Genomic DNA, 22,634 nt, shown 5'->3' on the forward strand with positions numbered 1-22,634 from the left:
GGAAGCTCTTGATGGAAATTCAAGTAAGTAAGAGTGGCAGCAAAGGCCTCCATCTTTACTTCTTTCACCATTAGGCATCTTCTAAGGGCTTAAGGTATTTGCCTTGCATGAAGCAGGCCCTGGTTTATATTCTATTAATCCCCAGAGTACAGCCAGATTCACTCCTGAGCATAGAGCCAGGAATAGTCATGAGCACCACTGGGTGCACTTCTCCTAACCTCCCAAACGAACACCTTCAAAAAAGACCCTATATTGAAAAGGAAAAAAAAAGCCTCTCGGTATTCCTGGTGCAAGCCTCACTCCCCTATTTTATTATTATCATAACAAATCTCACAATGGAGATGTTACTGGTGCCCGCTCAAGCAAATTGATGAACAACAGGAGAAGAGTGCTACATTGCTACATAAAATCAAGGACAATTTTTTCCTTCTTTCCCTCCCCATTCTGCCTTCGTTCGGGGCAATGTCTTACCTACTGCACAGATATGGCTGCAGCCCCCATTAAACACTTTGCAAGGATTGTCACAATGCTGTTCCAGGTCCTTCGCAAAAATACTTATGTCCGTAAGTCTGGAGCTAAAACTTGGGGTAACTGCAGTCACACCTGACCCATCCAACTTGTTAGCTCTGTAAATTCTTTGTACAAGCCCATCAGTCCAATAGATGTACTGCTCATAGACAGCCAACCCAGAAGGCTGAAAGACGCTGCTGATGACAACCTCCCGCTCTGTGCCTGTTGGCGTACAGCGCTCTATCTTATGCCTAAAACAAATTGAAAAGAGAGACGCTGAAATCCAGAAATAAATCTTACAACTGGTAGACCCACATCTGGTGCAACTTACCGCTTCACATAAGCTCCCAGCTTCCCTCCAATTTTCAAGCAGAGAATGGGTAACAAAAATCGTTTCTACCAATTAGGAGCTTAGTTTGATTCTCAAACAATGGCCTGTACAAATCAGTTACTTCTAAACCATTATAACTTTCCTATAAACATTATTTAAAGATAACCAGGCTAACATAAAGATAATCAGGATATTTTTATGAAGTAGTGCACAACATACAAGGAACTTAGTATTTACTCAGTAAAACATCACTTTCCCTTCATACACCTTTTAATGACACTTTTGGTTTGTCATTTACCAAGTACCTTGAGATATTTACCTAGCATGGTCCACATTTAGACATAAACCATCATTATTCTCTTTCAAATGAGAAAATGAAAGAAAGGTTAGATTATTAGGTGCTCTGTGTTTCAAGACCAAAACCTGACATAATAAATAAAATTATCTGATCTCTTTCATAAGGATAACCACTACTCATTTCAGAAGTGCTTGGAGAAGTATGAGCTGATAAAAGTTTATAAGGTAAACATCATACAGTTTGCTCTGAGTTTCCTAAAGAAGGGGGTCTACTGAGAAGATGACCAAAGGTCAAAGAATCCAAACAATGAACTAAGGTTTTCACTGTCAGAATGAACATTTTGAAAAATGACCCCAAGTTCCCCCATGCCCTTCTAGAAGTGGGAGAATTCTTATCAACACCCGCAAAATAACCAAAGACACATACAGACTACCATCTGCCCAGAAGAGAAGGTTGTCCTCAAGGTCCAGAGTAAGTGCAGTGGGCCAGACAAGGCTGCTATTCACAATAGACTCCCTGAAGTTTCCTCCGAGTGTGGCTTTCTCAATTTGGGCATTAGTACTCCAGTCTGTCCAGTACATGTACCTACTCATTCAAAAGAAGTTTGAATTAGTTTATTTTTAAAAAAACACTCAGTGCTCACTTCTACAGCACATATACTAAAGAACTCATAGTCCTTTCTTCTTATGAAAAAATGACAAAGAAAACCATGACATACCCTCGACAAAGATCTAACGCAATTGCAGTTGGCCTGGAAACATAGGCTAAAGCAAGCCGCATAGACCCATCCAGGGCCATAGAACTAACTGTCCCGTTGGTGTAGTCACTGTAGTAAATTCTCCTATTGAGCCAGTCAAAGGCAATGCCAGTCGAAGTTCCTATATCTACACAGACAACAACACATATACACAAAGGCATTAGTTGTAATATGCATTACAGAACCACTAGGTAATCCAAATCCCATTATGTCCATCCAAAATAAACTGCACTTGCAAAACACTTGCCTGACACAATGACAGTAGGAGAAGTGACCCCTTGATTCAAGCTGATATACGCAACCTGGCCACGTCCAGATGGTAAAGACTGAGTGAAGTAGATTCTGTTATTTATGTTGTCATAGTCCAGAGCCAGCGTATGCCTGTCCACACTTATTGGACGGAAAGGTTGGCTATGGTCTTGTGGGTCCAGATGTAAGCTTCTCAAGGAATCATCCAAAGTAAAAATTAAAAAATCGTCTGTCGGAATGCCACAGTTCTTGCCATCAGCTTGCAATGTACCAAAAGCACAGCCACATTCTGGAGTTTCCGATCCAGGCAGAGCAAAACAAAGATGAGAGCATCCACCATTATTCTGCAAACAAGGGTTGTTGTTGACCTCTGCTGGAGAACGGGGCTGGGCTTTCTGGTCAAAGATGGTCACATCTCTAAGCCAATTGATATTGTCTCTTAGCACGTGCGGTCTCCCTGGGTTTACTGGATCTTTGTTAGACTGAAGGATTTGTTTTAAGTTCCTGTCGACCCATATGATAGTATGTTCAAAAACAGTGATGCCAAATGGTGTTGGGTAATGACTGCCATAATAAAGCACCTGAGGGTTCTGTCCATCAATCTTAATCCTGGCAATCATATCTAAAGAATCATCAACCCAATAAACATAACCACTGTTAAGGTCCAATGCCAAGCCCCGAGGAGTAACAATGCCCTCTGATACAAGCACAGTCCGATTTGTACAATCAAGGAAAGAACGTTCAATCTTTGGGGTTTGTCCATAGTCTGCCCAAAAGAGGTATCTGTTCTTGGGATCTACAACAATAGCTCTGGGCCTATCCATTGTGGTTTTAAGGAGAACACGGCGGTATGTAGTATTGATCCTCAAAACTTCTATCAGTGTTTCAGATAAAAAGGCATTGGTGAAATAAAGATTTCCTGTAAAACAAAATATATTTATGAGTGAAAAAGTAAAATATTTTTAAAGTATCTTTCAAATTCAGCATAAAATACAAGGTTGAGATTTAATATCACTATGACGAATCCTTTCAAAAGATCTGTTTAAAGATTAGGAAAATGGATCCAGTTAGACGTTAGGAAAAAAATTATGATCTAAGAAGATTACTTCTTCAAATTATAACTCATCTTCGGCTTATACATAGCAAATTTCATAACCCATTTTCTAGAAAAAAGTGTAGAGTTTCAAGACAGTCTTTTATTTGAATGTTTAATACCTAAGTGTTGTTAGAGATTTTGTTGCACAAAATCACTGACATCCCACATGTCCCCCTAAGCAACTCACCCAACTCCCACCACACTTCTAGGAGTAATATCTGAATACAAAGTGAGGAGTAAGCCCTGAGCACTTACTTAAAATATTTTTAAATTAAATATCTTAATTTTCTCAACATATTTTGTATCATAATGCTAAATTTTCTCACATTGAAAAAAAGTAAGCATAAAGAGGCTTTTCAGTACACCCAAAATATAGCTTACCTGCTACCCAATCCACGGCAAGTCCCCGTACTCCATTCTCTCCTATCCCATCAGTAATGATGTTTGTAAAACCAGAACCATCTGGCTTGATTCTACGGATTGCATTATGTGATGGCACAGAGTTGCTAAAATCACCCCAATAAATAAAGCCAGAAGGTACATCAACATCCACATGCAGTGCATTTCGTCCTGGAATATTTAAGAAAAGATCATTCAACGACACTTTTCCAAAAATTAAAACTTTAAAATAAATCTCTTCTGGGACATTTCAAAATTTTTTTTCTTTATTTGATTCCCATTACAACACATCCCATCCACCCCCGCACCCTACATCTTGGTTTTTAAAAATACTTCCCACAATAATAGACGCCATGGAGAAATTTCCATTTTGAAAAGAGAAACTCTGAAAATATCAAAGACATCAGAGAAGCATTAAATCATTAAAGAAATCATGTCAGAGGAATATAGAAATTACATTAAGAAATTCTCACCAGAGAGAACACAGGGGATTGCCCTGCCACAGAGGCAGGGGGGGATGGGGGGATGGGGGTGGGGGGGATATTATCCGTGGTGGTGGAAAATGGGCACTGGTGGAGGGATGGGTATCTGATCATTGTATAATCAAACCCAAGCACAAAAAATTGTAAATCTACAACTGTACCTCATGGTGTTTCACTAATAAAAAAAAAAATTTAAAAAAAAAAGAAAAAAAAAAGAAATTCTCACCAGCCAAAATCGATCAACTTACCATAAGAAAATAGTAATTATGATTAATTATTTTAACCAGCTGCATTTAAAAAATAAGAATGAGTCTATGGGATAACAATTTTTTCTAAAGTAGGGAAAAAAGGAGACCTCACTTTATTGAAGAATATTGTCTTGTAAATGACAAAATAAATAATAAAATGACCATTTTCTAGTTTACAATGAACATTTAGTCTCTCAGAAAAGGACTAACAATAGCTACTAAAAACAGTAGGTAAAATATGCTTGGGGAACAAGATATTCCTGAGTTGTCAACTTGCAACTAAAGATTTCATGCAAAAAAAAAATATCCCTTTTTCCCCCCATTTCATGAAATTACAAAAAGGAGCGCGATAGCACAGCGGTAGGGGGTGTTTGCCTTGCAAGCGGCCAACATGGCCAACCCGAGTTCGATTCCTCCACCCCTCCCGGAGAGCCCGGCAAGCTACCGAGAGTATCTCGCCCGCACGGCAGAGCCTGGCAAGCTCCCCGTGACATATTCGATATGCCAAACACAGTAACAACAAAGTCTCCAACGGAGACGTTACTGGGCCCGCTCGAGCAAATCGATGATCAACGGGAGGGCCTTTACTTTTACTTTACTTTTACAAAAAGGAAAATGTACTTTATCAAAGATTTAATGGCTACCATTTTAACCATATGGTTATATTTTTTTTAAAAAAGTGACAAGTAAATATATGAAGTCATCACTCTTAAAGATCAATGAAGGGGGTATGGTGCAACCAGCAGGTCAACCTGTATCTGCGGGGTGATTGCATCAACAGCCTAATGGTGCCTTTAGGCTTCCTGATACCTGAGAATTCCCGATGCGCCTTTGGTCAGACCACAACAACTTGGGACCAAGTTTAGCAAGAAATTAAACAGCCAAAAGTTAGGTATGTGGGAGCCACACCCACAAACCACCTCTGGCTCAGCAATACAAGCTCATTTATTGACCTTATTTCAGAGACCCATGCCACCAGACTCGCAACAGGCTGTCTCACTCGGGTCACTGCAAAGGGGGTTGGGTGAAAGCCCTCCCTGCCCCCAAGGGAACCAGACCCAGCAGCCAACATCCACTACCACCACCACTACACTCAAGGCCACTCCGCTTTCCACACGCTTGGGCCGAGTCTCTCTCACATATGAGTGAACAGATTCCTACCCATTATCCACTCCCGACCCATTATCCATAAGTACCACAACATATTTGATGGGGTTCAGACAGTAGGCAACACATCATAGAGGACTATATATATATATATATATATATATAGAAGCAGGTGGGTCAGCCTGGAGCCTACCCAAGCAGAGCCCCTGGAAGCTGCTTACTTCCACACTTCCAGTCTGACTCTACCATCTCAGGATGGACCTCACCAAGATATAATCTGCTGAAAATTTGGATATGTGGGTTTTGTGACTGAAATCTCAAAACCTAGCTTTATCAGGATTGGGATGGGCTACCTCCCCCACCTCCTTGTACTTCTGGAGGTCTTGGCAGTCATATCCATACCCAAAAACTGCCAAAACTGCCACCCAATTGAAAAGCTACTCCAGTCTTACCGTCCCGAGAAAAATAATGAATGCCCTGAACAAACATCATGACCTTTTTAGCACCTATATTGCAAACCAGAATGCACAAAAGAATAAGGAGAGAAAGAGAAAGAAGGAAAGTGCCTTCCACAGAGGAAGGCTGGGGATGGGGGTTGGAGTATTGGGGGATGGTGGTAGGGAAACTGGGGACATTGGTGGTGGGTGGGAAATGTACACTGGTGGAGAGATGGGTTCAGGATCATTGTATGACAGAAACCCAATTATGAACACTTTGTAATGGTCTATCTCATGATATTAATTTATAAATTTTTCTAAGTTCATGCCCAATTAAATCAGCTTAATCAATGGCTGAATAAATAGCAGTACTCCTACATTAAAAAACTTTTAAATAATAAAAATTTAATAATCAATGAGAGGAAAACTAGGATTCTGTTCTTTCTGCTGAAATTATCAAGTACACAGCTTCATTTATCAAGAATTCTCAAATATGCCCAACCCCAATCTAATGCAATTGACCAAGTTTTCTATTTCCCTTGGAAATGCAGATGAATGGCAGGTTACATGACAGCCTGAGGAACTGATCAAACTCTTAATGTGAGATTAGAATAGATGAGAGACCTGGAACTTAAACCAAAAAAAAAAAAGTATGTCATAACAAATAGCTGGTTAACAGAGTTCAAATATAATTTTGATTAGATTTTATGAACACAAAACAACTATAAAAATAGTCTAAGGTAAAAATGATTAAGAATGAATGCTTGTCATGATATCTATGAATTATTGGTGACAGCACAACTTTGTTCCTTTGTATGGTCACCAGACACCTTCCTTTTTTGTTTTTGTTTTATGAGATACACCAATTGGTGTTCAGGGCTTACTCCTGACTCTGAACTCAGGAATCACCTCCTGGTAGTGCTTGGTGAACCATATGGAATGCCAAGAAGAGAATTTGGGTCAGCCACATGCAAGACAAACACACCATCCACTGTACAATTGCTCTAAATCAAATGAATTACTTTTATAAAGTCCATAAAAACATATATATAAGGATAAATCCACAGAAATTGAGAGCCTAGATATGACTTTATCAAATGTTGAATCTAGATAATAATGAAGATACTCACTAGACCTTTCAGCTTTTTTGCATTTGATATTTTTCAAAATGAAAGTTGGGATAAAATTGTTTTTAATCTTTATAAATCTTATATCTTTTCAAAATGTTTTATATCTTTATAAATAGTAACTGACTTGTTCTTCAAGGCTCTGTTCTCCCTTGAGTACGCATCTCACTTGCTTGTCTCAATGTTTCTTTGCTTGCTTATCTCCACTCCTCCACTCCAGAGAAGCCTGTGTTTTCTCTTGGGCATACACTTTTGCCTCTCTCTCTCTCTCTCTCTCTCTCTCTCTCTCTCTCTCTCTCTCTCTCTCTCCCCTTGTGTTTTTCTAAATAAATTTAAAGATATCTTGCTTCACCAAAAACTAAAGAAATAGATGGTAACATATCCATTAAACTTTTTAGATTTAGGGAAACATAGCCAAGCAGCTGAATCCCTTACTAGATGGTCTGCTTCAGACCAACTCTTTCCTGCATTTCATCCTTCTTTACCTTTTATTTCCATTATTATCTTGTTACATACTACTTGTCATGCCAGTAGATACTAATATTGTAAACTCAGCTATTCCAGCTGATAAAATAAATACACATTAATGAATCTGATTGTGGATTAGTTTAAGTTATAGCACCTATGATATAACTTAAGTTTCCATAACTATTGTTCTGAGTTCCAGCTCTGTAGTACTTCTATTCATCAATCTCATCTTCATTCTATGTTTTCTGTGTTTTCTGCAAAGCCCATAGCCTAGAAACTTGTTAGCACTGAATAGATGACTAGCCATATCCCAGAATTAGAAAATATAGAACTGGGAATCAAATTGGTATTTTACAAGTCCTCCAATGATGAATAATTTGAGTAAATCCAAGTATGAGTTTCACTTAAGGCATGCCCACTCATGTAAATGAAAGAAATTTCATTATGTGATGAATTCAAACATAGACAAATTCTTCATGTTACCACTTATTTCAACATGGCAACAGATTAAGACAAATGTGTTGTGTTGACATACCTGGGCCTGTCACTGGCACCATAGCTTCTGAATGATCTGGCAATTCCAAGCTAAAGCCTCTGATTGAAGACAGCATGGAAACAACAATAAAAGAAGTATATGGAGAGCAGGTCCGTTTATCAGAATTGAGTTTAAATCCAGAACCACAGGCACAGGAGAACAGTCCTCCTGGGATAGGCAAGCAAATCTGTTCACAGGCATTCCTATTGTTACTACAGCCGTTGGAGGATCCATGAGAATCTAAATGAAATCAAGACCAGTTTTTAACTTTTGAACCTATGTACTCACCACCTCCACTGCAGTGGGTCACCGAATAAATCATTATAAAAAAATAAAAGATTAGAAAATTAAATAGTCGAGATATACAATGAAAACCCAGAAAGGTTTCAGAGCAGAACTACAACCATTGCAAAATACTTGTAAATTTTTTTCCACAAGTAAGTTACTCAATTTTTTGGCAAGTATGTTACTTAAGGGAGATAAGTATACAAATTCTAATTTTGCTCTCTGGACATACACAGAAGTTTTAAAAGTTTAATTACATAATCCATACTATGGTGGATTTTTTGTTTCAAAGAATATTAAATGAAAAGGATTTTTTTCCACACCCATTAACATACCAAGTCAAAAAACCTAGACCAGAGAACAGCAAAAAATCTGATAATCTTTGGTTAATGTTTGAGAGCTCTAAAATATATTACAATGGTAATTTTTAGCAGCCTCTGAAAAAAATGTTGACTTTCAAAAATGAAGAGATATCAAAGAAGATATCAAAGAAGATTGCTTCTTTAGTATTAAAATTCAGCCCTATTAGTAACTCAGGTATTATTCTAGTTGTTGGGTAGAGAGCAACATGAAAGGCAGATAATTGCCCTATCTAAGGTTTCATTTTAATGAGCAACACAGAGAGATGTTCTTTCAGAAACTGCTGTGAAGGAAAATCAGTTAAGAGCTGAAGGTGATGAAGGGGAGTAAGAATTAAACTAAGCCTACACTAGTGGTCAATCCTGCCTTTAAGATCAAGATTGGTTTTTGATATATAACCATATTTGAACAAGGGTCATGCTGAGATACAACAATCTTCACATACTTTCTTCTAAGGAATCTTTGACCATTGTTAGTGGATTATTTTTAACAAGCAATACAAACTAAATTATTTAGGACTTGTTATTGGGATAGGCTTGCATGGTGGGGGAGAAAATTTGAAATATATTTGGTGGGAAGCTATAATGATGATGGGATTGGTGTTGGAATATTGAATGCAATACATTATTATAAACTGTATAAAAATAAAATAAAAATCAAATATCAAAAACAAACAAAAAACAACTATGGTCACAGTTTACAATTTTACATGGTCATGCTTTACCATCTTAAAAATATTTTTCAAAAAGAATTTTCATTTACATCCTCACCTGGGTCTACTGCGGGCATGAATATATGTATTTATATGTATAAGTGAATAGATATTGTACACCCCAAATGATTTTTAGTGATACTTACTTCGTCTGTGATAAACCCGAAGTCCTTTTAGATTTGGAATGTTATCTCTCATGATTATTTTATTGTCTCCAGTGGCCTTGTCAACTCTTTCAATAATCTCATAGACATCATCGGTATAATAAAGGAAGGAACCATAGACAGCAATTCCCCAGGGGTGAGAAAGATAGTTTACCAAGGTCATTCGACTTGTACCATCCACATTTCCTCTTTCAATCTGAAAGATCAGAATATTCATTATTGACTAACTCTTGGTGAAATGTGAAAGATTTAGAACTGATATTCTCTTAATAATACTGCCTCATATTTATATATCTCCACTGTATCCTGTGAAGAGCTTTTTCATGTTTATTTTATGATTTGATTTGATTTGATTATTCATTTTCAAGGAGTGGAACATACTGATATCATACATTATGCTCAAGTCAAGGAGTTAATGGGGAAAAGAGAATGATACTATAAATACTATAAGATGGTCCTCCCAAATTTATAGAATTGCAAACCATTGCTAAAGCTATACAATTTTCTTAATTAAATTTAAGAATCTGCTGCTATAAGCTGTTTAAGAGTTTCCAGATAACTCAGAACAATCAGTTGTACATCCAGAAGACCATCAAACTAGAAGGGGGTTCTTACCACGCCCCTACTAGTGACTGCCCAATAGAGTTTCTGCTCTTCAATGTCAAGGGTCACACACTCCAAATGTTCGAGGTCCCCAGAGAAGAGTATTTGTGTTGCTGTTCCATCCATGTTAGCACTCGCAATCTTAGCAGGAATACCACTGTCTGTTCCTTGGTCTGACCAGTACAGTTTCCTACAAACAGGAAAAGACAAAGCATTTCAAGAAATTGAAGGTGTAGAGTAAAGTGCATTAGAGACATAACATCTGAAAAAAAATGTTTTAGTCCGTATGATACACAGGAGAGACCATTTCAAATATTATCTAAAATATACAGGATTATAATCTTTCATTGGTGTGTGATTGATCCTCTACCCCATACTGGTGAGAAGCATATGTCAAAGAAACTTATGACTACAACTTCACATGCCTTCTCATCAGTCACGGCCAGATTAAGTTTACCTACCTTCTTAAATTTACCCACGTTCACTCAAAAGTAAATGTATGAAGTTCTTGATTGGCTGGAACAAATTTGAAGCCTATTGCTATTAATGTTTTGCAAAAGTTGACATGTAAAATCAGATAATGCCCAGTTAATCTTCCATTTTACTAGGACATAACATTAACCAGAATGATGCTCTATAGAAGCTAGAATGCTCACCCTTTAGCAGGATCAACAGCAATACCAACAGGAAGACCAACTCCATGGGTTGTCCCGTCATTGGTAATCAGAGTTTTTCTGTATCTGGTTTCTCCATGGAGTGTTAAAACCTGTATTATAAATAGCGTAGAGTTGAGGATTATAAAGGGGAAACAGCCTGAAACAACTCTATTATTAACAACTTTGTACTTTGTACAACTTTGTATACCATAGTGTCTCAATAAACATTCCTAAAAAACATAAAGGGAAAACAAAGAAATCTAAGATAAAAGACAACAAATTTCAGAACATAATTCGCAATGATGTGAAGTTCTATATGAGATTCTGATAGGCCCTAACTGCATTTCAACTATAAAGAAATAAGCAATAGAAAGAGAATTTGGAAGCCAGAGTGGTAGAGAGGGGAAGGAAGAGAAGGGGAAAGGAGGGGAAGGGAAGGGAAAGAAAGGGATGGGAAGGGAAGGGAAGGGAAGGGAAGGGAAGGGAAGGGAAGGGAAGGGAAGGGAAGGGAAGGGAAGGGAAGGGAAGGGAAGGGAAGGGAAGGGAAGGGAAGGGAAGGGAAGGGAAGGGAAATAAAGGGATAGGAGGGAAAGGGAGGAGGAGACAAAAGGGGTGGAGAGGAGTAGGTTTTAATAGTCAAATCACCCCTCAAATCCCTGTATTTTAGAAGAAATTTCAGTATCCATTTTTCTGAATACCCCAGAGAGAAACTAATTGACTCGATTGGGGTCTAGTCCCCACCCATGAACACTCTGTACAGCCCTTCTAACCAGGGCTTGTATATGTTTTAGGAATTTTTACATGTTTTAACCTTGTCAAAAATGGATCAAACTAATATTAGTAAAGTTATTTCAATTTGTATCATATATTTAATAATTATGCAACATCTAGAATTCTTCCTGGAATTAGAGTGAAAAGAACACTTATCACAAAGGAGAGTATCAAGTTAAAATCAAGTTTCAACTTTCTGTTCTACTGTTGGAAAACTGTACTAAAGACATTGAAATATTTGCACCTCCAAGGAGAGAAAAACTATAAATTTGTTTTAGAACTGAAACAGCATTACAGATTTAATGAGGAAGATGAGAAAAAAATTCCTGCTGAAAATAATACTCCCTTTATCCAAAATTCTTTACATCACTTTCATTACATCACTTTTATTAAGAAGTTTTTATAAATTATCTACATTTTTATGAGCATGCTAGTATTGTTACCCAATAAATAAGCAGAAAACAAAATAGAGAATCAGTAATTTATATTTAAGTTGGCTTTGATTCTTCAAAGTCAAAGAGACTTTGAGATGAGTTCAGATTAATTTTCTTCCTTCTTTTTGCCTTTAAAATAATCCATGAACATTGTATGACTGAAACCCAATCATGAACAACTTTATAACTGAAAGATCTCCCAAAAGCAGGTGGAACAGGGGGCAAGTGAGACAGGAGAGAAACTGGGAACATTGGCAGTGAGGGGATGCCCGTTGGAACATTATGTAACTGAAACCCAATAATGAACAATCTTGTAACTGTGTATCTCCCTGTGATTCACTAAAAATACTGTTTCACATGTATCTAAAAATGTTGTTTGTATAAATCATTTTATGGAATCATTACCTCAATGGACTGAGTCTCAGGATTGGTGAAATAAAGGTTTCTTGATATCCAATCTAAGGCCAGACTTATTGAAAGCCCTGAACTAGATAGAGAAGCAATTAGGGTCCTGTTGGTGCCATCTTTCTTTATTCTGTGAATTTCACCCTGAGAGGAAAGAAAAAGAGAGTTTTTAAGAGCACATCTTCCACATAAAAGTTTTTTCTTCAAAGTAACTGTAATTAGATGCTCTGGTTCTCTAGTTCTCATAACTTTGGAAATGGCAAAGTTTTAGCCATAAAGTGGGTTAACACTTTGAAATCATAGGCTTAGAACTATGTCATAGTTATATACAGGGATAACCACTTAGGCTGCTTCTGATCTTGGCTAAAGGGGTTTATTTCTTCATAACCACAGGAAAAGGAGTCATGAAAAAAACCAAATGTGAATCACAAGGCCAGAAGTTTATTTTTACAGAGAGGTAGTTAACAGATTTAGATTCAGATCCCTGTTGTCTCTTCCCCATCATCACAGGTGAGAAAAAGTCCCAACAGAAAAGAGAATTGGAAGAATTATCACTTATTCTAGAGCCAAAGACTCTGAAAGAAAGGGCCAGCAGACTCCACTCTTTCCTCGAGTTTCCCTTGTGAATTTGTGCTCTTTAAAATCTTTTAAATTTTTTATGTTTTGGTTATAGTGTAGATTTTAATGAGTATCCAATATGTGCTCAGTATGATGCTTTGTACTTTACAGATGTGAAATAATTTAATCTTCATGAGTATAATTTTAGCTACCCATGACGTATTCAATATGCCAAACACAGTAACAACAAATCTCACAATGAAGACATCATTGGGCCCGCTCAAGCAAATCTATGAATAACAGGAGGACAGTGACAGTGACAGTGACAGTGAGTATAATCTTTAATGCTTAGAGAAATGGCAGCCAAGAAAATGAAGTGATTTATCAAATTTTATAGCAAAAGAATAGAATCTGAATTTGCAGCCATGAAATGTCATAAGAGTCCATACTGTTAAAAACATAATTTTATTGCCTATAATTACTACTAATAAATGTATACTCCTTATGGTTTGTAATTGTCCCGTGCTTTCTAATCAGACATTCAATCATTAAAACAACTCCTATGGGGGGGAGTGGTGGGGGGGACGAGGAGCAGGTTTTTCAGGCAGAATTGAAAAGTCTAAGGCTTCTGAGTGTGGTCACTGTGACCCAGGGATTAGCACCCTAAGAAGATTTTTTCATCTGCTACTGAATCTACAACCACTGCATCTATTTCAGTCTGGAAACATGTGTCTGTTAGAACCAGTGTTCTAGCTAATTAAATTCATCAAAATAATCTTCAAATCTGGAAGGAAGCCAAATACAAGACAGAGTTGACTACCTAGCTTCTATAACACATAATTTCAAATGAATAATGAATGGATAGCCTAAAACATAAATGAGCAAAGAAAACAGATAGACATCATTGTACTTTTGCTTCTTCAGCTCAGGTAAACAGTAATAACAATATTTATTTCTGCTAGGCACTGTAAGAAATATTTTCCATGGATTAATCATGTTAATTTTGTTTATATGGTCCTCTTGTCTCTATTCTGTAATCATTCTTTATATATGTTTTCTTGTTTATCCGTTAATAAACTATTCAGTTCACACCCAGTGATGCTCATGGGTTACTCCTGGCTTTGCACTCCTAGTAGTGCTTGAGGGACTATCTGGGACACCAGTTATTGAACCTGGGTCAGCCATACGCAAAGCAAATGCCTTCCCCAATGTACTAGCTCTTTGGCAGGGAATTTTCCCTTTTGCTTTGAGTTATCACAATTTTATGCCAGACAAAAAACTACTAGTTTAAAACTCCTTGATTGCAGGCTTTGTGAAAACTGTCTTGTGGTAAGTATTCTCCATCATTTAGTAAAGTTAGTAGTTCGGTGGAGAAGAAGCCATAGGCCCTTAAATACTTGTGGGTTGAATAAACAATATCCAAACACTTAAATGAGCATATTACTGGATATTTCCTTTCTCTAGTCCAACCTCTGATTTCCAACCTTCAGAGAAAAAGAAAAAAATAAAACGTAAAACGTAAAAATAGCAAGGGAATTTCTATACATTTATCTATAAAAAGGCATCATGGGATCCTGTCTATGGCTCAATGGCAAAAGACATTGCAAAGTGAGGTTGTGAGTTGGAGCCTGGTAAAGCCCGCATGCCCTGAGCCTGGTTCTGCTACTCAGAACCAATGGTGCTGAAACAGAGTGCAATCTCTAACTCCAGCCAGGTATGTGCCTGTGGCACACCTAAAGATGTGGGCACACTGGAAACAGGAGTGCAAGCCCTAAAAGCATGCACATGAGCATCACAGTAGTCATGCTTGCAATACCAGCATGTGAGAAAATGCCGCCACTAATGAGTGCGAAGGTTGGAACGATAGCACACTGGGTAGAGCATTTGCCTTGCATGCGGCCGACCAGGGTTCGATTCCTACGTTCCTCTTGGAGAGCCCAGCAAGCTACCGAGAGTATCCCATCTGCATGGCAGAGCCTGGCAAGCTTCCTGTGGAGTATTATGCCAAAAACAGTAACAACAAGTCTCACGACGGAAACGTTACTGGTGCCTGCTCAAGCAAATCGATGAACAATGGGAGGACAGTGCTACAGTGCTACAGTGAATGCAAACCTCGGTCTTTGCAACAACATAAGAAATTGACTGGAGAAATTTGTTTAGATAATGACTGGGGAAGGTGGGGTGCTGGGAATCACAGCAGGCAGTGCTCAGAACTCACTCCGAACTATGCTCTGAAATCATTTCTGGTGGTGTTGGAGGATGGGGAAAGGAGGAGGAGTGAACCACATGGGGTGCCAGGGGTCAGAGGAGCTGGCTATGTGCAAAGCAAGCACTTTATTCTCAAATCCCAGAGATTTGATCTTCTAAAAGTTATCAATGAAGTAGGCTCTTCGATAACAAGTAATATTAAGTTTTTTATTTTTTTAGGGGCATGGGGGCCCCACACCAGATAGTGCTCAGGGCTCACTCCGAGCTAGGCTCAGGGGACCAAATGTTATTCAAAACTTACTATACTCTCAACCCAGTAGATGTACTGTTCTGAGTCATCAAATTCAACATCATAGCCATTCCTCAGCGATGATATGGGGACCATAGCATCATTGCTCTTTGTTTCAGGATTAAGAGAAATTCCAAAAATTACACTGTTTCTTGCAACTATTAAGAAAGGTTGATCATCTGTAAAATCAGAGAAAAATTAATCAACTCATATCCCACTGTTCTCAGACATTTAGTGTAACTGTAGATACAAATTGCTAACATTTATGTGATAAAATGCCAGTGTACCACAGTATTTCAAAGAGTATGAGCAAGACAGTTTTCTACATATATTGCCCAATAGTTGTGAAGCAAATAGCCTGTTCTCTCAAGCCTGTTTTGCAATTGAGATTTTTAGAAAGTTTCACACAGTGCTAGTGTTGTTTGTTCATGGTTACTTCTAAAGAAATAAAAAAACATTTCATATAAAGTTCTCACATTAGAATTTTAAAACAAACATCCCATCATTTCTCTGCCCTGATATAGCCATTTTTGAAAGTCTGCAGGTTTTCATCCAGACTTTCTTACAGCATTCTTTTATATAGCCAATATTATACACTTATATTTTCAATTTTTCAACTTTTTAAATAAACTGACCATTAAACTCAAGTAAAATTCTTTCATCTATAAATGTTAATATGTCTTCACTGCTTCTTGTTGAAAAAAAAAAATGAGCACCTGTTTGGTAAAGTAACATACATTGGCATGTAGTTACCCAATTGGGTCTCAGGCACCATTGGGAAATTCTGAAAATACACCTCACCATTAAAATCAGCCCACGGAAAAACCAAGAGTGGAATTTGTGAGCCAACAAAAGGTACTATTTAAAGTTAACACTTATCAATCACCATCAGAGAGGAATATTGATTACTTTAAATCCTGAATGCACAATTCAACAATCTGTGTGTGCTGAAAGAATGTTTTGTATTCAAAATGTTCAGTTTAATCTTCTGCTGAAAGTCTCTGAGGACACACTAAATTAAACAATTGTCAACATGGATTAGGAGCATAATAAGTTTCTGAAGAAAAATGGCAAATGCCAAATCTTATGTGAGCAAGACCAGTAATTAAAATCTTTCATCATGAAAGTATCATTGCCAGCTGTTACATGCTGAGAAAGATGACTTTCAGTGAGCCTACATTTGCATTGCCTATACATAACACATGCTTTATGGATTCATTCAGTATTTTTTTTTGTAAAGTAAGTTTCCCTCTAGACCAGAAACTTTATGTTCTATCAATTTTATCACTATCACTTAATTTTAACTTGCCTACCAAGTTAGTCATCTATCAGTAACACATTAGTGTTCTGTCCAGGGCTTACTCCTGACTCTGTGCTCAAAAATCACTGGAGGGACAATACAGTACAGGGATTTGAATTCTGTGCTCAGCGTTCACTTGAGGGGACTGGGTGGTATGTGGTGCTGAGTCCAGCAAGTGGAAGGAAGGTGCCTCATCTCCTCAAACATCTCTCCAATCCCTTCGATTTTTTTTAATCAAAGCTATATGGCTTCATAGGACTTAAAATACTCTAAAAGAAATATCTTTTGGGGCTGGAATAATAGCACAGCATGTAGGGCGTCTGCCTTGCATGCGGTCAACCCAGGTTCAATTCCCAGCATCCCATGTGGTCCCCTGAGCACTGCCAGGAGTAATTCCTGAGTGCAGAGCTAGGAGGAACCCCTGAGCATTGCCAAGTGTGACCCCAAATATATATCTTTTGTAAATGACCTACACATTCTCTTCTTAATTGATAAAATATGTGCCTTCACATCAAACAAAGTAAAACATTATGGATGATATAAAAATTTAACTCCTCAAATAGAAGCTGGACTGATGATACAGAGGGTAGGCTGTTTGCCTTACACACAGCTGACCCAGATTAAATTCCTGGCATTCCATCTAGTCCCCTGAGTACCACCAACAGTATTTTCTGAGTACAAAGACAGGAGTAAACCCTGAGCATCATCAGGTGTGAATAAAAAGCCAAAAAGAAAAAAAAAGCTCAAATGATCAGTTAGACTATTTCATACAGAATAAACTTATCAGCTACTAATAATTAACTAATACCTAACCTAGAATACCCACTGATTATTGGTCTTAACAAATGGTATCAATCTGAAAAATAAAGCTATATACCAACACGGAGACTCTACTTCTTTAAATGCAGAATTTGAAACTTTTCCCTACCATAGTCTCTTAACACATTAAATATTGTTCTGAAACATGCACACACACTAACTTCATATACAGCTGAGGTGTTCAATTAAACCATCATCAAATACCACACACTCCATATACACCAAACCCCCAGAGAACACAGCTCCTGGTTTAGAACTGCAAATGAAAATGGTTTAGAACTTACACTGGTATACACACACCCAAGCTCTCTCTCTAACTGCAGGGCACAATTAAAGGTCATACTGTACCTGTCACGCAAGTCCTGGAATCGTGAGACAAACTCCATCCTGAAGGACAAGCACAGGAGTACCGCTGCACCGTGTTCGAGGAAAGCAAACATAGATGGCTGCAGGAGGCTGAGGCACATGGGTTTATGGCTGTAATCAGAAGAGAAGAGAAGAAAGCATGTGGTGAATGAAAATCCCCCTTATTACAGGCACAGCAGCATGCTGCTACTGTCCTCCTCAAAGCCCCAATATTAAGACACATAAATATAATTTGATATCACAGTTGTTTCTTGAGGCTTCCTTCCTAAAGTAAACTTTCCTGAGCATGATGATTCCACACATAAGATTCATAAGAGATGTAAAAGTGACAAGTTACTGCCCCAGGCACTGATGAATCTGAGCTACAACCAGATTGCTCATAAACCCTCGTTGAGCTAAATTGCCCTTGTAATAGAAATAAGATTCTAAACAATGTACTCCATACGTGATCTAAAATATGTGTTTTTGAGTTTTAGTTATTTGTGAAGGAGGGAGGTTGGGGGGGGGGGTGAGGGGCAGGAACTAATCCCTGGGATTCTCAACCAACCACTGGTGGTTCAGAATGGAGCACTGTTGAGGAGTGTCAAGTACTGTTTCAGGACCACCAGAGACATACATGGTGATGCTACAGGGGTTATTTGGTACTGGGGTTCCAGCACAGGCCCCTGCTGAGGTAGCTATCAGGTTCTAAGAGATTCTTTTTACAAAGAAAGGAAGGTGCCTTTCTCTAGGACCTTCACAAGTGCCCATCATTTTCCAAATTTGGAAAGATAATAACTTAGATTTAACAACACAAGGTTATCTTTGCATGTCTCTGTTTCTTAGTAATAATGGCCTTGTGTATCCCAAACTCTTAGGATGTTCTCTAGATTATACATGTTTCTATTACATGGATCTTGTAGATTCATGAATCTATTCAATCAAAACATATCAAGACCTGCTTTTTAACCAAACATCATGCTAATGACTAGAAATGCTGTACATTTGACTACATTCAGAAATTATGAGGAAGCATTATAGTTTATATATTAAAAACTAAGTTATTTCCCCTCCCCACCAAAAAGAAGACTACAAAGGCAATAATTTGGATTACTGAGCCTCATCCATGTACCACACACATACACAGCAGACTTTCTCTGGGGTAACACTGCTAAGATAAATGAGCACCCTGACCCAAAAAAAATTGCCAAAAACTTTGGTAGCAATAAATCTGAGAACTATCTGCTCCATACTACACTTATCAGATAAGGAAGGAGACTCAAGAAAAGGTCAGAAAAAAGTTAACTACTGGGACTGGAGCAATAGCACAGCGGGTATGGTGTTTGCCTTGCACACAGTCAATCCAGGTTTGATTCCCAGCATCCCATATGGTTCTCTGAGAACCACCTGGAGTAATTCCTGAATGCAGAGCTAGGAGTAACCCCTGTGCATCAACAGGTGTGACCCAAAAAGAAAAAAAAGTTAACTACTGAAAATGAACGACATATTTTATAAGTATATATGCAAGGTTAAGCATTTTCCTCAGCAAATGAAAATAACAGAACACTCAGGAAAAAAAGAACAAGTTACTGCTTAAGAAAATGTGTTACAATATGTACTTCCAGAGTAAAGCATTTTCTAAGCTGATCTCAGGCAGACTGCATCCCTTACCAGTTGGTTGTCGTGTAGGATGAACTGCAACGATCCCAAAGGGCTCATAAAGATCATTCATTGTAACAGAATGGTTCCCCCCATGCCACTTGTTGGCTTGAATGACCCTCTCTGTAGTCTGGTCAGTCCAATACATAACATCTTCAAACAGGGTGAGATCATAGGGATGCTGTAGAATCTATGAAAGAAGAGAACAATGAACCTGACTGAGAAAAAACCAAGATGAACAAAATATATATTCCTTTAAAAAAATGCTTCCTTCAGAGTCTTTTATTTAAAGACATGGGGAAGTTATTGCTTAATGGGGGGAGGGGGGAGACATTCATGTTACATGCATTTATAATTACATACTACATACATTCATACTGCATACTTACTAAATACACTACATACACTCATACTTACTGTGTCACTTAGCCAGCATTTTCACAGAGCAATAAACAGAATGTGCTTTTACACAAATAAAAAACAAAACTGAGGTCTCACTTTTCTCATCCCCAGTCTTGATTCCAAACCCCATTATCACCAATATCCTCTGCTATTTCCATTGTCTTGTTCTCACTGAGACACATAAACCTGATATATCTGGGATGCAGGTCTACTGAGATGATCAGTTCAATGCACAGAATAAATACGACAAAAGTAACAGCTTTTTGGTGAAATACTAATTTTCTGCATTTTCAAATTGGGAAAATTCCTCAAATTTTCATAGATGTAACAATGGAACAGGTCATGATGTAGCTGAATATGCAACTGAATATTGAATAATTAAACTATTATTTTTCCTCATCACTTTTTTAAAAAGTATACACATGGGTGGGTCACAATTTGACTATGTGCTAGAGTAAAAGTACTGACCTTCATCCTGTTAAATGACACAGAAATTAATAGCATAATTTACTTGCTACTCTGCGTTCTTTAAAGTGGTTTTAGGGGGCTGGAGCGATACTACAGTGGGTAGGGTGTTTGCCTTGCATGCGGCCAACTCAGGTTCAATCCCCGGCATCCCATATGGTCCCCCAAGCACTACTAAGAGTAATTCCTGAGCAGACCCGGGAGGAACCCCTGAGCATCGCTGGGCTTGACCCCAAAAGCAAAAACAAATAAAGTGGTTTTAATTTGCCGTTCCTTATTACCAACTTACCAAATTGCTGGCTATGACCTGTTTCCGATGGTTTCCATTATAATCACAAAACTCTATATAATTGAGATAGCCATCCATGAAGTAGAGTAGTCTGTTGGGGTAGTCTATAGCCAAGCCATTGGGCCAGAAAATCTTGTCCTGGAGAATGACAGTGCGCAAACTGCCATCCATACTGGCTCTCTCAATACGAGGGTGATGGCCCCAGTCACACCAGAACATCACATGGTCACTGTGAAAATAAACCAGTTAGCAACTGGAGGGGACATTTCTTTTCCTTATTACTGTTGTTTATTTTAAATTTGTTTATATGTCTACACTTTATACGGTCACTATTACCTCCAATAAAATGCAGAGAAGGCTCTTTCAAAAGACGTATCTCAATATAGAAAATAGCTGTCATCTTAAGTAACAACATCATATTTGATTCTGCTTAAAATAATCTCTAGCTCAGAATATTTTCACAGAGCTATTTGTTTCCGAAGTGTTCCAAACAAAAACTAAAATCATAATGTAATCACAGGCCATCTGGGTATTTTTATTTTTCATAAAACATAAAGCACATGAAAACACTGAAATGGCTCTCATTTCTGTATAACCTACATAGAATTTATCCACAAAAATTCGTCTTTCCTTGTTTATCTTGTCATGTATGATAACAAAATAAATTTATTCATCCTTAGAAATTCATCAGAAATTACACTCACATACAATACTTTGTATTACTTAGATTATTTAGAAAATCTGCATTGTACTAAACAGAATTTTCCAAACTCACCATGCTGCAGAAGAGAATCTAAATGACCCAGTTTTGACCTCTGACATTATATATGGTCCTATGTCCCCCACCAGGAGTTATCCCTGAGTACAAAGTTCTGAGCACCTCTGAGTATTATTAAAAAGAGTAAGAGAAAGTGAGTAAAATCAGGGAAGAAAAACCTCAATAGTTTCCAAACATAGGGGAAAATTTTTCCTTCTGAATTCTTTCAGAAACAGAAAACAAAGTGTTTCTTCATTAGGTGATGCTAAAGAAATAATAATTGTGACAACTAAAACCTCTAGTAAAACTTTCCTAAAGCAGGAAAACCTGGTTTTCTTTCATTTTTAGTTACTTGCAATAAGGGATCAAAGTTACAGAAAACTAGCCTATTATAGAAAGTATACATGCATTCATTCAAAACTTTATTATATAATTCTGCAACAATTTTAAAAATTTCAAGCTTATAAATCAATGTCTATTAAAATAAACAAAGAATTGGTTTTGTGAGCATTTATAGGATTATTAAAAAAAGAATGGATTAAGAACAACCTTTAAATGTTTGGCATTTCTGGAAGGATGTCCAAACAGAAATCATTTTTTTTTAAGTTGTGTGGCATGTACATCAGTTACATCATTATTTTTATTTTTCTCTTTTTGTAACTATGTCACGGCAGTTTTTTTAAAAAACAGACTTACTCATTTCTGGGATCTAAAACTAGTCCCCGTGGATATGTTATGTTGCTACTAATCAGTACAGTCCTGTGATTCCCGAGCAGATCAGAGACTTCAATTACTTCCAGAGAATACTCTGTCCAGTAAAGATTACCAGCGATCCAATCTACAGCAATACTTTCAGTCATGATGATACCACTGTCAATTATCTAAAGTAAAAAGAAAATAAAAAAGGAAATTCTAAAGAAAATAAGTGAATGCAAACAATGAAAATAGATGAAAATGTAGAAAAAGCCTTCTGATATGATCTATGGTTATGTGATTAGTCACCAAATCAATATTAGGGGTTTTCTTCTTAGGGAAATAAAAAAATATTTTATAGTAATAAAAGTGCTGAATAAATCTGCTACTGGAGTAGTGTAGAGGTTCATTTTTTG

General features: G+C 37.5%; 1 protein-coding gene across 1 annotated transcript in view; it reads right to left on the bottom strand.

Annotated features, from left to right (window-relative positions):
• Positions 1–22,634, bottom strand: part of LRP2 (LDL receptor related protein 2) — a 195,557-nt gene that overhangs the window by 63,763 nt on the left and 109,160 nt on the right. The window contains exons 29-43 of the mRNA XM_056110472.1: positions 22,222–22,406; positions 20,769–20,997; positions 19,625–19,802; positions 17,957–18,085; positions 15,502–15,668; positions 12,435–12,578; positions 10,825–10,934; positions 10,181–10,358; positions 9,548–9,761; positions 8,045–8,284; positions 3,623–3,811; positions 2,138–3,064; positions 1,858–2,023; positions 1,566–1,724; positions 472–761 (exon numbers count right to left, since the gene is read on the bottom strand). Coding sequence (XP_055966447.1) covers positions 472–761; positions 1,566–1,724; positions 1,858–2,023; positions 2,138–3,064; positions 3,623–3,811; positions 8,045–8,284; positions 9,548–9,761; positions 10,181–10,358; positions 10,825–10,934; positions 12,435–12,578; positions 15,502–15,668; positions 17,957–18,085; positions 19,625–19,802; positions 20,769–20,997; positions 22,222–22,406 — 3,505 coding nt within the window. The remainder of the gene's footprint in view (positions 1–471; positions 762–1,565; positions 1,725–1,857; positions 2,024–2,137; positions 3,065–3,622; positions 3,812–8,044; positions 8,285–9,547; positions 9,762–10,180; positions 10,359–10,824; positions 10,935–12,434; positions 12,579–15,501; positions 15,669–17,956; positions 18,086–19,624; positions 19,803–20,768; positions 20,998–22,221; positions 22,407–22,634) is intronic.

The sequence above is a fragment of the Sorex fumeus genome, unplaced genomic scaffold (genome assembly GCF_029834395.1).
Source record: "Sorex fumeus unplaced genomic scaffold, SorFum_2.1 ptg000009l, whole genome shotgun sequence".
Lineage (NCBI taxonomy): Eukaryota > Metazoa > Chordata > Mammalia > Eulipotyphla > Soricidae > Sorex > Sorex fumeus.